Here is a 17,041-nt window from a genome sequence, read left to right as displayed (position 1 = left end):
GTGGTAACTTTGTGGGAAAAGGAGAAAGCAGGCTCCGCTTGTATAGTGGCAGAAGTCATATGGGAACTCTGTATTTTCTACTTAATTTTGCTATAATAAATAAAGCCTATCTTTAAAAACTCAGTATCATCAAATGGCTAGACAATCAGACAATGAGATTACTAGTACAATAAAACACTTATAATAACTCAAAATTACCTAATATAAAAGTTAAGCATTATTTAGGATCATGCCATCTATCTTTATCCAGCAGTGAGCAAGGAAAGTGCTTTTTACTTAAAGTATAAAGAAACTAACTCCCAAGAGTAACATACCTGAGGGATAACAATGTCTGCTAATGCCTTCGAGAGTCTATACAGTTCCATTGTATTTTCTAACTTCAAGGAACCATTATGCTGAACATCATATTTGATGCAGTCATATATGTCAGGAATCTTACTAATATCGTATCTTCCATTCTTTGTTTTAAAGTCTTTCTCCAACTTGGACCATCTACGCAGCATAAGTTCCAGTGTCTCACTATGATAAAGCTGAATATCTAAAACAACACACAAGTTTTAGTATATCCATCTTAGCAATCAGATTAGGAATATGCCTTAGTATTTACTTTTACTCTATGTGGCTCTCCTGGCCTGGACCTCCCTGTTTTTCTGGCTCAGCTTTTCTGGGGCTGTAATTACCAGACTGTGCCTCCAAGACTGGGTCCCTGTTAGGAGATGAAGAAGAAGAAAGAAGAAGAAGGAGGAGGAGGAGGAGGAGGAGGAGGAGGAAGAGGAGAAGAAGAAGAAGAAAAAGAAGAAGAAGAAGAAGAAGAAGAAGAAGAAGAAGAAGGAAGAAGAAGGAGAAGGAGAAGAAGGAGAAGAAGGAGAAGAAGAAGAAGGAGGAAGAAGAAGGAGAAGGAGAAGAAGGAGAAGAAGGAGGAGAAGAAGAAGGAGGAAGAAGAAGAAGGAAGAAGAAGAAGAAGAAGAAGGAAGAAGAAGAATGAGGAGGAGGAGAAGAAGAAGAAGGAGAAGGAGGAGAAGGAGAAGAAGGAGAAGAAGAAGAAGAAGAAGAAGAAGAAGAAGAAGAAGAAGAAGAAGAAGAAGAAGAAGAAGAAGAAGAAGAAGCAGCAGCTAGAAAGTACTACGGTCCACATAGACCATTAGCAAGAGCATAGTTTTAGGCTTGGACAAGTACCTCACACAAGTACATGGATGAGGAGCCTGATTTATTTATGAGACCATTTCCATATATTATAGATTTTGATAATACTGCAAAGGAAAACACCAAGAAGTATAGCACAATTCTTTGAATTAATATGCTTACTATTCTAAAATTTAAATACTTTACTTCCTTAAATTGCTATGACTACATAGAATAAGCATACTATCATTTCACAAAAAATACCTCTTAGATATTAAAGAGTTCAAAGTCCTCATTTTTATCGACAAGAAATCTAAGGTATCAAGGATTTCAAAGTAGCCTTGGAACAAGAAATCTCTGCTTAACTATCTGGGGATGCTAAACAATGTGATAACAAAGTAAGAATACTGTACTCTCTTGTTCTTACTATCATGGACAAAATGGCCATAAACTAGCTATTAGTTCTTGCTGGCTATACACTAGTCTGTATACTAGTGTATACAGACTATCTACACCCACAGCCCAAGAGAGAGGCTTCATACTCTAAGAGTCACACACCTCATTTTAATGCTTATTACCAAAACAATGACAGTAGCTTCTGTTATATAGTCTTAAAACAAACAAACAAACAAAACAAAACAAAAAACTTACCAGAAGATTTGGGATCTTCCATCCGATGTCTGATTTGGGAAGTCAAACTTTGAATCAAGGAATATACTTTGTCACAGGTTTTCACTGGATTTTTAATTAAATGCATTGATTTGATAACAGAAATGCTTCCAGATGGAGTAAGCTACAAATGAATAAGATAAGTGTTTTATCCTAGAGACCAAATACAAAATTTTCCACAGCTGGGAAAATAATTACATTCTATCCATTAAGATATTTAACAAACAGTAGTAGCATCAACAGGGATATGAAAGACCCAGAAATTTATGTTACAACAATATTAAGCTTTAACTATAATTAGATTACTTAACAAATCTACATTAAAGGATGAGATGTGATGAGAATTTGGAGATTTGCACATTACTTGCAAATATGGTTCTAACCACTTGACATATTCCCACTTGCTATTGTCCTGGGCACATACAATCGTCACCATGTTTTCTCTGGAGAGTTACTCACCTGAGGTTCAGTAACTGGACAAGGATTCTATCACAGGAAGGCTGGCTGCAGTGCTCATACTGCTAACCACTATGCTATTAGACTTTGTTAATAAGGATTTTTCCAATTCAACACAAGCAATTAATGGTACTGATTATAAATACAACTTTTAACATTTATATCATCAAGATGTTTGACAAAATGAAGTAGGCTTCTACAAATACAACAAAATGTAAAGAGAAATTGCACTTTTAGTTAAAGTGAACTAGGTACTTTGGTCCAATGTAACTGCTGGAGGTAAGTGACACTCCACAGAGAAAAGTTACTTTTATTCTTTAAAGCATCCAAGAGAGACCAAGGTCATAAAAAATTATAAAATGGCCAGTGATCAAGAACACAGCCTGATGTTAGAAAGAGGTTTCACCTGCATTGGAAATGTTTGTTGAGTCTAAAGAGATGCCAAGAAGAAATAAAATTGTTGAATTAAGAACACCAGATTCAAATTGAAGTCTGAGTGTCACAAAGGTAGAAAAAATGGTAAATAGCTTACATGTTGGATTCAAAAAAGAAAGGGTGCATCAGAAGTAACCCACGCCAAGCAACAAACTATAAACCTTAGTTAATCAACTGGTTGGCCAAGAAACATGTTTGTGAAACTAATCTAATAAAATACCAGGATGATTTAGAAGCAAATAAAAACCTAAACAGAAAAACTATGAGTAGCACCATCACACAGCGAAAGGGCTATGTTATAGGATATTTGATCACACTGTGAATCCCAAGATTGTGTTGTTTACTGGAAAACCTGTTTCTAGTTGTGGTGTGGTCACTCCTAGCACACACCTTCTAATCCAAGCGCTTTCTGCTTGAGTATTGTAAACAAGATTAAATAAAGTTAGCCCTAGGTCAAGAGGCAGAGCAAGTAACCAGTTGACAAAGAGTAAACATAGGAAAAAAAAACATTGAGAGTTAGAGGAAGTCAAGAGAAGGAATAGAGATGCACAGAAAGTAAAAGGGAGGGGCATTTAGTGCCAGAGTTCTTCGAGAGAGTAAGGGGGGAAGGTTTTTTGTTTTTTGTTTTTCCTTCTGGAATGTCTGCTGAGGTGGATGATCAGCCATGGAAATATGGATTTCATGCAAGCTAAATAAAAATCGCAATACTATTTTTAATAAGCCTATTTTAAAGCTTATGTGGAAATTTGAGACATGCCATAAAACAATTAAAGAGGAGCCTGTGCTGAAGGCATACTATTTTATTCACTGTTACTATACGATGACCAACAAGCAGGGCAGAAGAAGCAGCAGCTACAGCTGATAAGCAGTGTTCCAGTAAGTAGGAAGAGAAGCCTCATCAGGTCATACTAAATGTGCATATAATTAAGGAGAAAAATAGATTTTGACACATTATTCTCAAAGATACACATAATCAACTTAGTCTGAACTCCAGTAATACTGAGTATGAGCATACCTTGATTTGAATCGTCATTCATAGAATTCATCTAAGAGAAATAGAGTCTCCTAAGAGACTGCAAAAATGTTCACACCAGCATTAATCATAACAGCTCTTAACAGAATCAGTCAAAAGCATCATAAACTACAGAATGTTGATAAAATAAAATATGAGACAGCAAAATAAGTTCTGCAGACCAAGTAGGGTCAGTCGGTCAGTGATGTAACCTTATGAGACTTTTAACATTTTAAAGGTAGCAAACAAACCAAACACACACACACACATACAGAGAGACAGAGACAGAGAAAGAGAGAGAGAGACAGAGAAGGAGAGAGGGAGAGGGAGGAAGAGAGGGAAAGAGAGGGGGAGAGAGGGAAAGAGAGGGGGAGAGAGAGGGAGAGAGAGGGAGAGAGAAAGAGAGAGAGAGAGAGAGAGAGAGAGAGAGAGAGAGAGAGAGAGAGAGAGAACAAACAGCTGGCATTATGATACTTAATATAAATTGTCACCTTGATGAGACCTAATAATCACCCAGGCAATGGGTCTCTGATCATGTCTGTAGGCAGTTATCTTAGCTATGTTCACTGAGGTAAGAAGACCAACCCACTGTACAAGTGGGCGTCACCATTCCCTAGGCTTGGTTTGTTCCTGGGCTATATACAAAAGGGAAAAGAGCTGAGGATAAACATCAACGTCTGCTTCAAGGCTGTGAATGCAATGTGCCCAGCTGCCTCAAGTTCCTGCTACTGTCTTGTCTCTGCCATGATGGGCTGTAACTTTGAACTTTGCATCAAATTAAACCCTTTCTTATTTAAGTTAGTTTTGTTGGGATATTTTATCACAGCAACAGGAAAAGTAACCTCAACAGGCTCACAAAACATAGAATATTTATCTGATTTTTTTAAACAGGAAGTATACTAGTCCCCTCAAATAGACTAATATATAGAGATTATTAATGACCTATGTAAAAATGGAAATACCAACAGCACAGGTGAAGCTGAAAACACAAGCTGAGGAAAGACCTGCTGAGACCTACCTTTTCATAGTCTTCAGCTGTAAAATCTCTGTCTTTCTGAAGTATTTCATGAAGCCTTGCTTTCACACGCTGCTGACAATTACTCAAAGAGTCACTGTCACTGTCCAAAAGGCCATTCATATTTGCACTTTTCACCATCTGAACAAGAATGGGGGTAAGCTCTCCCTCCAGAGCCAACAGACCCTAAGTATGAAATAGAGTCAGGGGTTTACACATGTGTACAGTCACAGGCCATCACAGTAACTGGATGAGATGCTAGTGTTATCATGCATAAGCTACTCATTCCAAGGTCAACTTTACTATTCGTATACTTCATCTTTGTCAGTAATGCCTTTCATTGGAATATATAGTAGTTATAAGGCTGTTTATACCTTTGCAAAAGCAGCTGCAGTCATCTGGACCCGCCCTTCATCTGAAGCGTAGATCTTGAGGTCATGTCGGTAGGTGCTATGCAGTCGGAGTAAGCCACAGCCAGGAAAACCTGCATAATCTCCTGAAAATAAGTCCTCATATCACTTAAGCTATGCTTCTGTTTTGTGGTACCTCTATAAATGCTTAATAATACCATAGGGTACAGGTGTGCAGATCTAATCAAATCACCGCACTTACCTTGACCTCCAGGGTACATACACCTAAAAGCTCTTCCCAGCTCTTCAGCCTGAACCCGACCAGCAGGTGTTAGTTCTCCTCCCCATTTTAGAACCAGAAGTAAGGACGGCTCCTCTCTTCGGTTATCTACGACAGGGGAGAGCGATAAACAACTGTTTAAACAGGTCTCAGTATTAACCTTTACTCGGGGCTCTCTTTCCGTGGAATTTGACCCATATGCAAGTTCTCTAAACGTGCCTTGTGGTCTATTGCTCCCATCAGGAGCACCCTTTGCTCCACTTGTAAAGATCTCACTGGAATCCTAAAATCTTTAATTTAGGAAGCAGGAACTCCATGTTTTCCAGAGAACTAGCCTCTCTTCCTTCCCTGCCCTGCTAGCAGTTTTTACAACACATTAAATGCATTAGCTCTGCAATTGTTAGTCACACCCTGAGCTCCTAGGTGCCAGGGCTCAGGCCTCAAAATGCCAAGTGCCTTCTGATGTGCCACCATATAGCATGAAGTGCATAGCCTACGGGAAGAAGATACATACCTCATTCTATTTGGAAATCAGTAATCTGGGTGATTATTAGGCAAATATTAAATTTTATGAGAACTAATAAATTTTAGTAAAACCCAGGCAAGACCAGCTGTTTCAGTTGGGAAAAACAACAGGCTCTTAAAATTCTACTTCAACGTCTTTGCTTAGATATAAGAAGGCACTATAAGTGAGTTTCTATATTTGATTTTGACCTGTCCTTCATCATAGCTTGAAGGTGTGCATATGGGGTGCTAAGGGAAAGGGTCATTTAAACACCAGTATTGCTGGTGTCAGTGCTACATGCCTGTAATCCGAGCACATGGAACGTGGAGGCAGAAGGGTTACTACAGCCTCAAGGCCATCCTGATCTACATGGCAGTGCCAGGACAGGCAGAGTAGCCAGAGACCCTGTTCAAACACGCAAACCAACACCTGCCACTATTCAAAGTATTATAAGCATGAAAGGAATTATTACTGACTCATTATAACAGAAAAGCACCTTTCTGCTGAGGTGAGTTAGCAGCCCTGTGTGTGCTTTACTACGCAGGCTGATAATAATGTACTGAAGAAGATTTCACAGATGGTTTTATTGTATCTCTCTCTCCCAGAACACTTTTGATCTAAATTCCAATATAGGAAATAAAGCCATAGTGACCTTGATCACGAAGCATGATGAGTGCAAATGGTAAACACATCAAGCTAAACATATTCAAACCTGTATTTATACTTAAGATAATCAAAACGTCATGAAGTAGCTCAATAGCTCTGTCCTGTTCTAATCACCTGCTTAACTCCTGGGGAAAGAAAGGCTCTTGCAATTAAAATTAAGGTCAGAGCACAAAACAAGTGCTCAAGTTTTTAATATGCATTGCTGAATTCCTTTTAAAGGTGTGTCTTCCTGTAGACTGATATGCTGGCACTGTGTACCACTCTTGATTACCAGTTTAAAAAAGAAACTTAGAAAAAAGCATGACAGGCAAGAATAACTACCAGGTGTAGAACAACCTAATCCAAACATCTGAAATTCACAAGGCTCTAGCACTTTTGAATAACTAACAAGATGTAACAAATTAGAATTCCGCACAAGGAAACTTTCCATATGTACAAAGTCACTTAAAAGAAGGTATAGTAGCCGGGCGTGGTGGCACACACTTTTAATCCCAGCACTCGGGAGACAGAGGCAGGCGGATCATTGTGAGTTCGAGGCCAGTCTGGTCAACAAAGCGAGTCTAGGACAGCCAAAGCTACACAGTGAAACTCTGTCTCGAAAAATCAAAAAAAAAAAAAGAAAAGAAACAAACAAACTAACAAAAAAGGTATAGTTATCTTCAGGACACATGTAAGGCACACATAAAACATATAGGTCTTACTTCTGACACACACACACACACACACACACACACACACACACAGAGAGAGAGAGAGAGACACACAGATGCTCTACACTAAAAATGTAAAGTTTTACAAACAGGCTCTAGAATTTTATGGATAAGGACACTCAGCCTGTATTATTAATATACACGGAATAGTTGTTCCAATCCTGCCCATTTTTCTTTCTGGATTTTATGCTCTTAGGAGCATACCTATCTAGGTGCATAGTGGAATTAAGTTTAAAATTTAGAACAAAATATCAAGTTACTCTAGAAACACATTGGTTATATGTACTTTCAATTTTTTTTCATATATTTTGAGGTTTTTTTTTCTTTCTGTATACTGTCATCTCCTACCAACAACAGAATGAACAGGATCTACCAAAAAACACTTACTTATAAGTAGAAGGCTCATCTGAACTAACTCAGAGAAAAAAGTGGTCCTGAGGAGTTCCAAAAATAACAACATTTCTTATTTAAAACTGAAAAAATAAAACCTACTTTTATCAGATTACTAGTAGGGGAAATGGGAAAGGAGGAGCTTCTTAGGGAAGGTGAGGGCGATAAATACAAGGCTGGAGGAGGGTAAAGGGAGCAGCGGGGACAAGGGGCTGATGGGAAAGGAGGGGCTCCTTAATGAGGGAGGAGGGGGTGGGCAAAATAACAAAAAGATTTCTGAAAAAACAACAATAATACTATTAACTACTTACCCCACCTCAATAAGCAAAACAAAAACCTATAATACATGTAATTCCATGTATACATAAATATATAAAACTTTACTGAACTCTTCTCATCTGGGGTGATGGTGCTCCTTCCAAGAGCCAAAGACCACCTAACAGAAGCCTCAGCATCAGATATGAGAAGCCCTCGGCTAATCTGTTGGCCAAGGCCTCCCAAAAACACATAGCCTGTTGCTGTTGCCTTTGGTCACTCCCTAGAGGTGGATGGTAAATCCTTATTGCTAAAGATGCAGGGCCTAGAGACTCCTGGCTGGAACTGCCATCAAAGACCCTTCCTTCAGAACTACCTTTCATGGTACAAGAAGGCCATGCGAGCTTCCAAAGGAGTGAGGAACCAACAGTCCAACTCAGCTAAGACACCTATGAACCACATCAGTAATATCACAATAACCCGATGCACACCTTGGGGTAACCAACAGCTTTCTAACTGTACTCAAGACCTGCTCAACAAGAAGGACGCCATGCTCAGTACTGAAAATAGAGTTAACTAGTCAGCGCTAGTGAAGCCATGGTTATTGGAGAATCTACAGCCACGAACTTACTAACCAGCATAATCCCTACAATCAATCTATAAACATCCCTCCTGAGACCCACAGGTTACTGTAGTCCTCACACTCCATCAGGGAAACTCTTCTTTGCAAGAGATGGAGATTACTACAGAAAACTACAACCAGTCAAAACAGAGTTGTGGAGCCCAGTCCCCAAAAGAACATCTACAAAACACTCCCACACCTAAGGGAACACTGTAGAAGAGGAGGTCAAAAGATTGTAAGTGCCAGCAGCTCAGGGAGCTTACTATGGAACTGTGTCCCCTAGTAACTTCAGAAGCTACCCTCGTAAAATCTCACTAACAAGACTGCCCGAACCTAAGCTGAACAGAGCAGAACACACCAAACTGGACAAGAAAAAGCCCAGGAGACCTCAACCCTACAGAAGGAACTACAGGCAGCTGAGTGGAGCGGGAGCAAAATATGGGTCTTCCACAGGGAAAGAGCACATCTATTGGTTGTCCAGTGCCAAATGGTAAGGCCTGAAAACATACATGTAAGTAACATTATACAGACTGAACAGTTTATATTTAGTGGGAAAAAAAAAGAGTCCATGAATTTGAAGGAGAGAGGGGATTTTGGAGGGTCTGGAGGGAAGAAAGGGGAGAAATGTTATAACTAAATTATATCTCAAGAATAAAACAAAATATATCTTTATTAAAAGGATAGAAGCATAGCTAACAAAATACTCATTTTACTTTTTTGTTTGTTTGTTTTGGTTTTTCCAGCATACCAATCCTAAAGGCTATTGAGAACAAAATGATCCAAGTTAGCAATATAGAGCAAGTTATTACACACACATAATTACAATAGAGATTAAAAATTATATACCTTCCTCCTCACTGGATGTTTTAGGACAACCATGAGGGAGATAGGTCAACTGGACCTTACGATTTATTCCAGAAAAATGACCATACCTGAAAAATAAAATGCCAATTAGATTGTAAAACATTAATGTAGTACTGACTTCCTAAAGAAAAACTAAAATATATGGATTAAAAACTAATTCTCTTCAACTGTCTTGGTGGATTCTTCAAAAATACCTTAAGTCCTGTCCCCGCCCCCACCCCCCCCAAAAAAGAAATCTACAAAATCAGCTATCATCCAAATCCGCTAAAAAATTTTTAAAACATGTTTTGATAAAAGTTAGACAATTCTGGAAAGGCACAGTATACAGACATGTACAAATATGTAAAAGAGCCGGAGCATGGGAAGGGATGCTGACAGGTGGATGCCGCATACCCATGCACATATATAGTCAGCACTAACTGGATTTAATGAAACCACTAAATTAGGAGGAAGATGTGTTGGTGGAGAATGGAGGTTGATGGAGGGGAAAGTAGTTGTGATAGTATTTTATTGTCTACACATTGGAAATTCTCAAAAATGAAGAGAAAACTATTTTAAATTCAAGTGCAGTTTAAGCATCGTTAAAGGATATAAGAGCATAAGTGGTCACCCATAAAGCTCACAGCAGAAATAGTGATGGGTACCTATGTCTGAATGAGCAGTTGAACACGTTTTAGCTAAACAGGGCTCAATCTCGGATTCAGTTAGCTACGTGATCTTCATTCTAAGCATTCAAGAAGGACCAGTTACAAAGCTTGCTTGCTTTCTCCTCATTGAAATTAAAAGTAAAGCTAAATCAATAATTCAATATGATAGTATGTGTTGTCACATAAACCAAACAGGAGAACTGTACTGTAAGGAACACCGCCAAAGAGCTACTCACATCTCTAACACAGTCTTAAGTTGTTCAAGTTTTGACTTGTTTTCTTCAATTTCAGAGTCATTATTTTGCCCCAGCTCCATAAGAAGTTGCCGCGCAATATCCAGGACTTCCTAAGTAAGTTAAGGAGTTTGAATTTTTATGTAATTTCACCATAAAGAAATTTAGATTTAACATACATAAAGAAAAAGAAGAAGAAAAAAACAACAATAAAAACTTGCCTGTAATTGTTTTGGCTTCTTGAGTTTTAACTTCCCTGATTTATATCCATCACACTTTTCAAAAAGATCAAAAAACCTTAGAAAAGGACAAAAGACAGTAAGTCATTTGCAATAATTAGTATTATTACTGTGAGGCTGGGCACGGTCATGCATACCTATAACCACAGCATTCAGAAAGCTGAACCAGGGGGATCATGAGTTCAAGGTCAGCCTGGGCAACATAATAAGACCCTATTAAAAAACAAAACAGCGAACTAACGTCCTCACCACATAATCAACATAATAAGATAATAGATGTGGGAATAAAGTCTATGCATATTAGTACTGTGCTTCTTCTTTCACCCAACCTTAGGTTTCTACCTTTTCTCCCAGCCAAAGAATCTTCCTTATTATTTATTTATTTATTTATTGTCTTTTTGAGACAAAGTTTTTCTGTGTAGCCTCAGGTATCCTAGTCTCGCTTTGTAGACCAGGCTGGCCTTGAGCTCACTGAGATCTGCCTGCTTCTGCCTCCTGAGTGCTGGGACTAAAGGTGTGAATTTTTTTATGTATTATCCCGTCGGTGTCTTATCTCCTTGGCTCAAGTGATTCTGCAGCCTCCAACTCTGAAACACAAGTTCATGTACCCATTACACTCAGCATCTGCTTCTCTTTTACCAATAGAAGTCAACACGTACCTAATGCACACTGAACTAATACCCACTGTATTACTCTCAAAACTGTGCACAATGGAACAGCATACCATTAAATACAAAACATTTTCTGTGGTCAATGCATCATGTGCCATACATATTTAATGGCTCAGGTTTCCATATTTTATCATGTCCAAATCAAACACTCAACAAAAATAATGGGAACTTCCTACCAATTTGCTGCTGGAATGCTGAAATGTTGTTTCTCACAGTACAATGCAAGAAAATAATAAAGTAAGAATAAGTAAAATATATTTATATGGTGACAAATGAAGGGCATAGTAGATCGACAGATATGGATATACCCACAATAAACTTTAGGCGCTAACACACACAAAATCCTTTAAATGAATTTGTATGCGTTTGGTGGGTTAAATATTTTCATGATCAAAGTAGTGGGTAAAAATATTGTCTGATGCATCAATCAAAGGAGCTAATGCTGACAGAAATCTAAAATTACACATGCGTGGTAAAGGCTCTCTTATGACATACTTTTGGTGCCTCACTTCCATTTTCATTTTTTGTTTTGGTGTTCGATCCCCATGTCGTATGACAGCTATGACACATCGAAGTTCCATCCTAAAATGACAAAAAATACTCATGTTATCAATTCTCTAACATCAAGGGTTTCTTTTGACTTCGTTTTGGAAAACCAAATCCTACAAGGATGAAGAAGCCAGTTGTTTTCTTAGAAGTGAGACAGTGACCTGATACAGAGTACACGGGCTCTAACCTGAGCTTCATCAGACATCTATCTGCCCTGTAGTATTAGCAGCAGAGACACCACTAAATCAAAGCAAAACCGTTATATGATGGCTGCCATATTTATGTATGTAGTATATCTTGTCATCTAATAGAAAATTATTTAAGACTCAACTTAGGAAGGTGTTTAGCAGTATGCCAGAGTGAAAAGCTATGATTTCAATTTTCAAAGTGCAAATCACTGAATATATCCCTGAAAGATATTAATAGTCCAATACGTCTCTAAACTTGTGACTATGAAACATTCAGTCAAATCACCTGACATTAAACTGAGTGATTTCCCTAGCAGAAGGCTCTCAGACACTTTGGCACTATCAGTCTGATTTATTTACCTAATGATATAACTAGAGAAAGACAAAGCTGCTTGCTGCTGTGAGCCTGAGGAAGGCGCTACGCAGCACCCACCCACCGTCACAGGTTTCCTTACGTGGTTCTATACTTGCTCAAGCAAGTTTCAGGATCTGAATGTAGCATTCTGAGCTTTAGTTTGGTATACTCTTGTAGAAACATATCTATCCCCCCATTTTCAAACTGAGTCATATGAAAACACATATAGTAAGCTAAGAACCATTCAGAAATTTCAGAAATTTATGTTTTACTGTAATAAGACCGACTACTGTGGGAAACCCAAGGCATTACTAAGTGAAATACGAATAATTGAAACTTACATAGTTCCAGATGTAGTTGGTACGATTGGAATGTCCTCAGCTTCTAAGGGTATTGACCAGGGGATATGAAACTGTGGCGCAAGTTCCCGCATTACAATATTGCTTTAAGACCAAAAGAATATTATTAAAAGAGAGTTGATTCGAAGATAGAGCTTAATATTTAATTATGCCATGATAGGAAGCCACAAGAATTTAAATCAAACTATGTAATGGTTACGTTCCATAAAAACTCCCTACATCAAGCCATGATCATTTGAATGCACTAACAAAATGCCACACATTTTCAATAACACATATAGTTGGAAAATAAAATGAGTTGCTTCAGTTACAGTACTAGTTAAATATATATGTATATATATATATATTTTTTAATCATTCATTAGCTGTTAGACATCTATTATGCTATTTTTCTTTGTATGTGAGAGGTACTGAGCATGGAAACCAGACTCCTGTGTACAGAGTATTTTTTCCCTGACCTATATCTCTGGACAAACTTATTCTAAATATGATAATTTCTAATAAGCCATTACTATAATTTCTTAATAGGAGGAGCAATGAAAAATGTCTAAATAATTGATTTGAGGGGCTGAGAGCTTTCTCAGTTTGTAAAGTGCTTACACTACGAATATGAGAGCCTGAGCTTGAACCACACAACACTCAGCTTAAAAACCAGCAAAGCCGGGCATGGCAGTGTGTGCTTTAGCCGTCTCAGTGCTAGGAAGGAAGAGACGCGTGGGTTCCCAGGACTGATAAGCTTAGCCCACTAACACAGTTCCAGGCCGGAGGGAGACTGAGAGACCCTACCTCCAAGAGTGAATGCTAGCTGGGAAGGACACCTCAGGTTGCTTCGACCACAAGCTCCTGCACACACGTGAACAAGCACCATACACAGTTATACACATATGTGCACAGTGCACACCAACTCCCTCTCCCTTCCGTTTCTCCTCTTCCTTCTCTTTCTTCTCTCTCTCCTCACTCTCTCATACATACATAATTTGTCTTCTTCTATCTTAGCATGTACTCATGCTAAAATGTGGTAAGACACCCTTGCTTTAATTTCTCTTTATTAAAAAGCACTCACCTTCAAAGTACACTGCAAAAGCTGACTCTAGTTACCTCACATGGTTTTGTCATATACACTTAGAAAGTCTTAAAGATACTTTTTGTTTTAATAGTCTGAATCAAGATATAAAGCAGAATAACTGATATATAAAAACGGTATTTTTCACTTATGTGCTAGTCTTATTAAGAGAGGTAGCAACACACATATAGAAAGAAGTCATGTAAAAGAATCCTAAATTTCAATTTTTCCTGTATTACTTAAGTATCTAATTTCATGAACATTTCTTTTATAACATTAAATAGGTTAATGTAACATTTCAAATATAGTAACAAAAAAATGGAGGACTGTTGTACTAATAATCGCATGTTATTCCAAAATCCATGATGTGAAATTGCTAGGAATTTACAATTCATGAAGCTGTCCTTATAACCCAAAGGATAACTCAGACTCAGGCACAGTTTTGGGTTTTTGTGTGAATATGACTCTAGAGTGAGCAAGAAGCATCCATGGCTTTACAAGTACACAAAGGTACACAGGAGAAAAGTAAGTGAGTGAGTGCTTACCCAAGAATTTTTGCACAGTCATCATAGTACTTCATGGAATTTTTCACAAAACTGAAGCCGTTGACATCGCAGACATAGGACTGTCCATTGGCACGTAACAAATCAAAGCCACAAACTGTTTGCTATTTACAACAAGAAATTTTAAGGTTCCATTGGAACAATTATGATTTAGTATTCTAATCTTTTAAGAACATTATCTATTATAAAATACCTAATAATCATTATTACATAAAAGTCTGTATCATAAAAAGAAATGAAATGTATGAAGTCATAACCTTGAGCACTCTGTACATACATTATTTATTCCATGTGATTATTCCCTTATAATAAAGAGACAGAGCAACAATATTAGTCTTTGGAAATCCGAGTACAATAAAACAATTTATAAGAATGCACTGCAACTTATTTACATCTTCATACAAAATGATGATATATGAGTAGTTCCTTTTAATAATCACCAGTAATATAGTTAGCTTATGTTATGAATCTGGGATAGGCCCTCCTTGAAAAGATAAAACACATCGCTTATTAATGAAAGTTGTACTACTTTCACTTGAATACTATATACTAGCAATTAGAAAAATTAATAGCATAGAAGAGGGGAAAGTCAAACACAGAAGCAAAGAGGTTTCTTTAAAAAGGTTGTTTATGTTGTTCTCATAAACAAGTTTTACTATGTATTAGACAAAAGGATTAAGAGCCAAGATAAAAACAATGAAGATCATTTTATGTAAATAGTATTTTCAATCCTTTTATGAAAGTAAAAAGTACTTTCTACTAATTTAGAAAAAAGAATATGTTGGGCAGTGCCACTAAGTAGTAGTAGTGGTGTTTCATAACTTTAAATTTTGGCTAACTGAATAAGGCTTATTGCTTTCTATAATACAAGAAGAATATATTAGTTATATAGGAAAATGGTATTAGCCACACAGAAGATCCACATACATACATGAGCTCACATATACTAATTACCTTCTCAGCTTACTTCTCTACTTAAGTCCAGTAATATCTAGCATCCAAAAAGAAAATTTAGACTACAAGGGCCGCATGACTTGCGCAGCATCGTACCTTAAAAGCAAGGCAGACTTTCCACGCAATCAGCTTCTCCCGGGCATTGAGGATGACGGGGTATCGGACTTCTTTCCCTTCACTGTCTCTTTCCACCTTGCCGTCGAGAGCTGGAGATTTTCGAGCTTCAGCATGAGCATAGTCTGGACCCACAGTATAAACCTTTTATAAAATTTAAATATATATAGCACAAAATGTTGATTGATATATAACCAGAAAACAATAAAGTCAAAGAAAAATATCTATTTAAAATAGTTCAGATGCAAAGATAACATCTTTCTACTTTATGTACCAGGATTTTCAGTATTAGAAAAGGTTATACATAATTACTTACACAGCATGTGAGCTTATTCTCTGTTCAAAACTACTAAGCTGAGTACTATGACACCAAAATTGTCTATGTGTAATAACAGAAAGATACAATTCTTGAAGACATGACTAAGAATTTTTTTAAAGGGTAGAGGAATTAATATAAAGGGAGACCAAGGAAAGGCATTTTATACATAGGTGTAAATAGGAAGAACAGAAGAATGAAGCAACACAAGGTATGCTGGGAAGGGAAAGGATGCAGTATAAGCTGTAAGCAATGGCATTTTTTCAGAAGAAAGGCTAAGAAATAGCTTGTAAGGCAGTCTGATAAACATAGACTTTGTCCCGTGGTCAATGAGAATCTACCAACAAATTCTAAAAGGCAGGGTCAAGATCAGATTTAAGTTTAGAGAGAACCGCCTAGTCAGAGAAAGGCTGGCTAGGATAAGGCAAGCTTTATCGGCTACCAAATGCAATGGTATTTTTATATCACATTACTGTTATCACAGGGCCACATACCACTGAAGTTAGTCACTGTTTGGAAACTGGCAGCTACTTGAATGCTCAATCTGATATTGTACTACTCATTAACCTTTAAAGAATCATATGTATTTAAAACTCTACTGAAACATTTTTATAATATTCACTAAGATCCATCTTATAATACTGTGTGTTTTACTTTAACCCTTTAAGAACACTATTCTTTAAAAGCAGTTATTGGGCTTCCAATTGTCAATGGTGTCCACCATACAAAATGGCACAAGAAGTCTGAACTAATGAGAGCGTTGTATCAGAACGCTTGCCTACCTCACAGAAGGGCTTAGGCTCCATCCCTTGTACCAATAACAATGACACTAAAAATAAGAACAAAAGCTGGAAGCTAAATAGTTACCTTCCTCTGAAGTAAATGGTAAGCTCAAAGCATTAACTAAAATTTATATGTGATTTATATGGTCTTCTAACAGTTAAACGATTTAAACTTGTGAATTTTCAATTTGATGAAGAGGATGCAACAGTGACTTGCTTCCACTTGAAATTACCCTTTGAATTTTTATTTCTTTCATGAAATAAAATATAGTATCATACTCTCTCATGGCGCTGGACAGCAGCAATTAAATGTAGCTTTTTGCCAGTTGTGCAATTACAAGCAAGATAATCATGTTCTATAGGCAGTGTACCATGTAAATAAGCTATGATGTTCATGAGGTTAGACTATTTATTTATTTATTTATTTATTTATTTATTTATTTATTTATAGAAAATATTCTGACTACTAGGTCCTCTGGCATGGAACTGAATATGCAGCAATGGTTTGCCTCAAACTCAAGATCCTCCCGCCTCACATCTAAGTGCTGGGCTCGTAGGATATACTACCATACTCAGCAACACAGTGTTTTGAAGTTCACACGGAGTTTATCAGGACAAGACTCTGGGTTAGTAAGGAGCATCTGTACTTTAACCCAC

The 17,041-nt window shown here is 37.4% G+C and overlaps 1 protein-coding gene across 13 annotated transcripts in view; it reads right to left on the bottom strand.

Annotated features, from left to right (window-relative positions):
* The window catches only part of PPIP5K2 (diphosphoinositol pentakisphosphate kinase 2), a 62,272-nt gene that overhangs the window by 29,708 nt on the left and 15,523 nt on the right, over positions 1–17,041 (bottom strand). For 8 of the 13 annotated variants that reach the window (XM_084779001.1, XM_084779007.1, XM_084779008.1 and 5 more), the window contains exons 8-19: positions 15,269–15,430; positions 14,201–14,322; positions 12,575–12,676; positions 11,637–11,723; positions 10,449–10,528; positions 10,235–10,340; positions 9,334–9,419; positions 5,322–5,447; positions 5,084–5,205; positions 4,713–4,895; positions 1,774–1,915; positions 315–538 (exon numbers count right to left, since the gene is read on the bottom strand). In XM_084779001.1, the coding sequence (XP_084635127.1) occupies positions 315–538; positions 1,774–1,915; positions 4,713–4,895; positions 5,084–5,205; positions 5,322–5,447; positions 9,334–9,419; positions 10,235–10,340; positions 10,449–10,528; positions 11,637–11,723; positions 12,575–12,676; positions 14,201–14,322; positions 15,269–15,430 (1,542 nt within the window). The remainder of the gene's footprint in view (positions 1–314; positions 539–1,773; positions 1,916–4,712; positions 4,896–5,083; positions 5,206–5,321; positions 5,448–9,333; positions 9,420–10,234; positions 10,341–10,448; positions 10,529–11,636; positions 11,724–12,574; positions 12,677–14,200; positions 14,323–15,268; positions 15,431–17,041) is intronic. The other 5 variants (XM_084779006.1, XM_084779012.1, XM_084779010.1 and 2 more) reach the window with 1 other exon arrangement.

The sequence above is a fragment of the Acomys minous genome (assembly GCF_964271855.1).
Source record: "Acomys minous genome assembly, chromosome: 4".
NCBI classification, from domain to species: Eukaryota; Metazoa; Chordata; class Mammalia; order Rodentia; family Muridae; genus Acomys; species Acomys minous.
The sequence above is the reverse complement of the archived record's forward strand: the minus strand, read 5'-3'. Positions and strand labels throughout refer to the sequence as shown.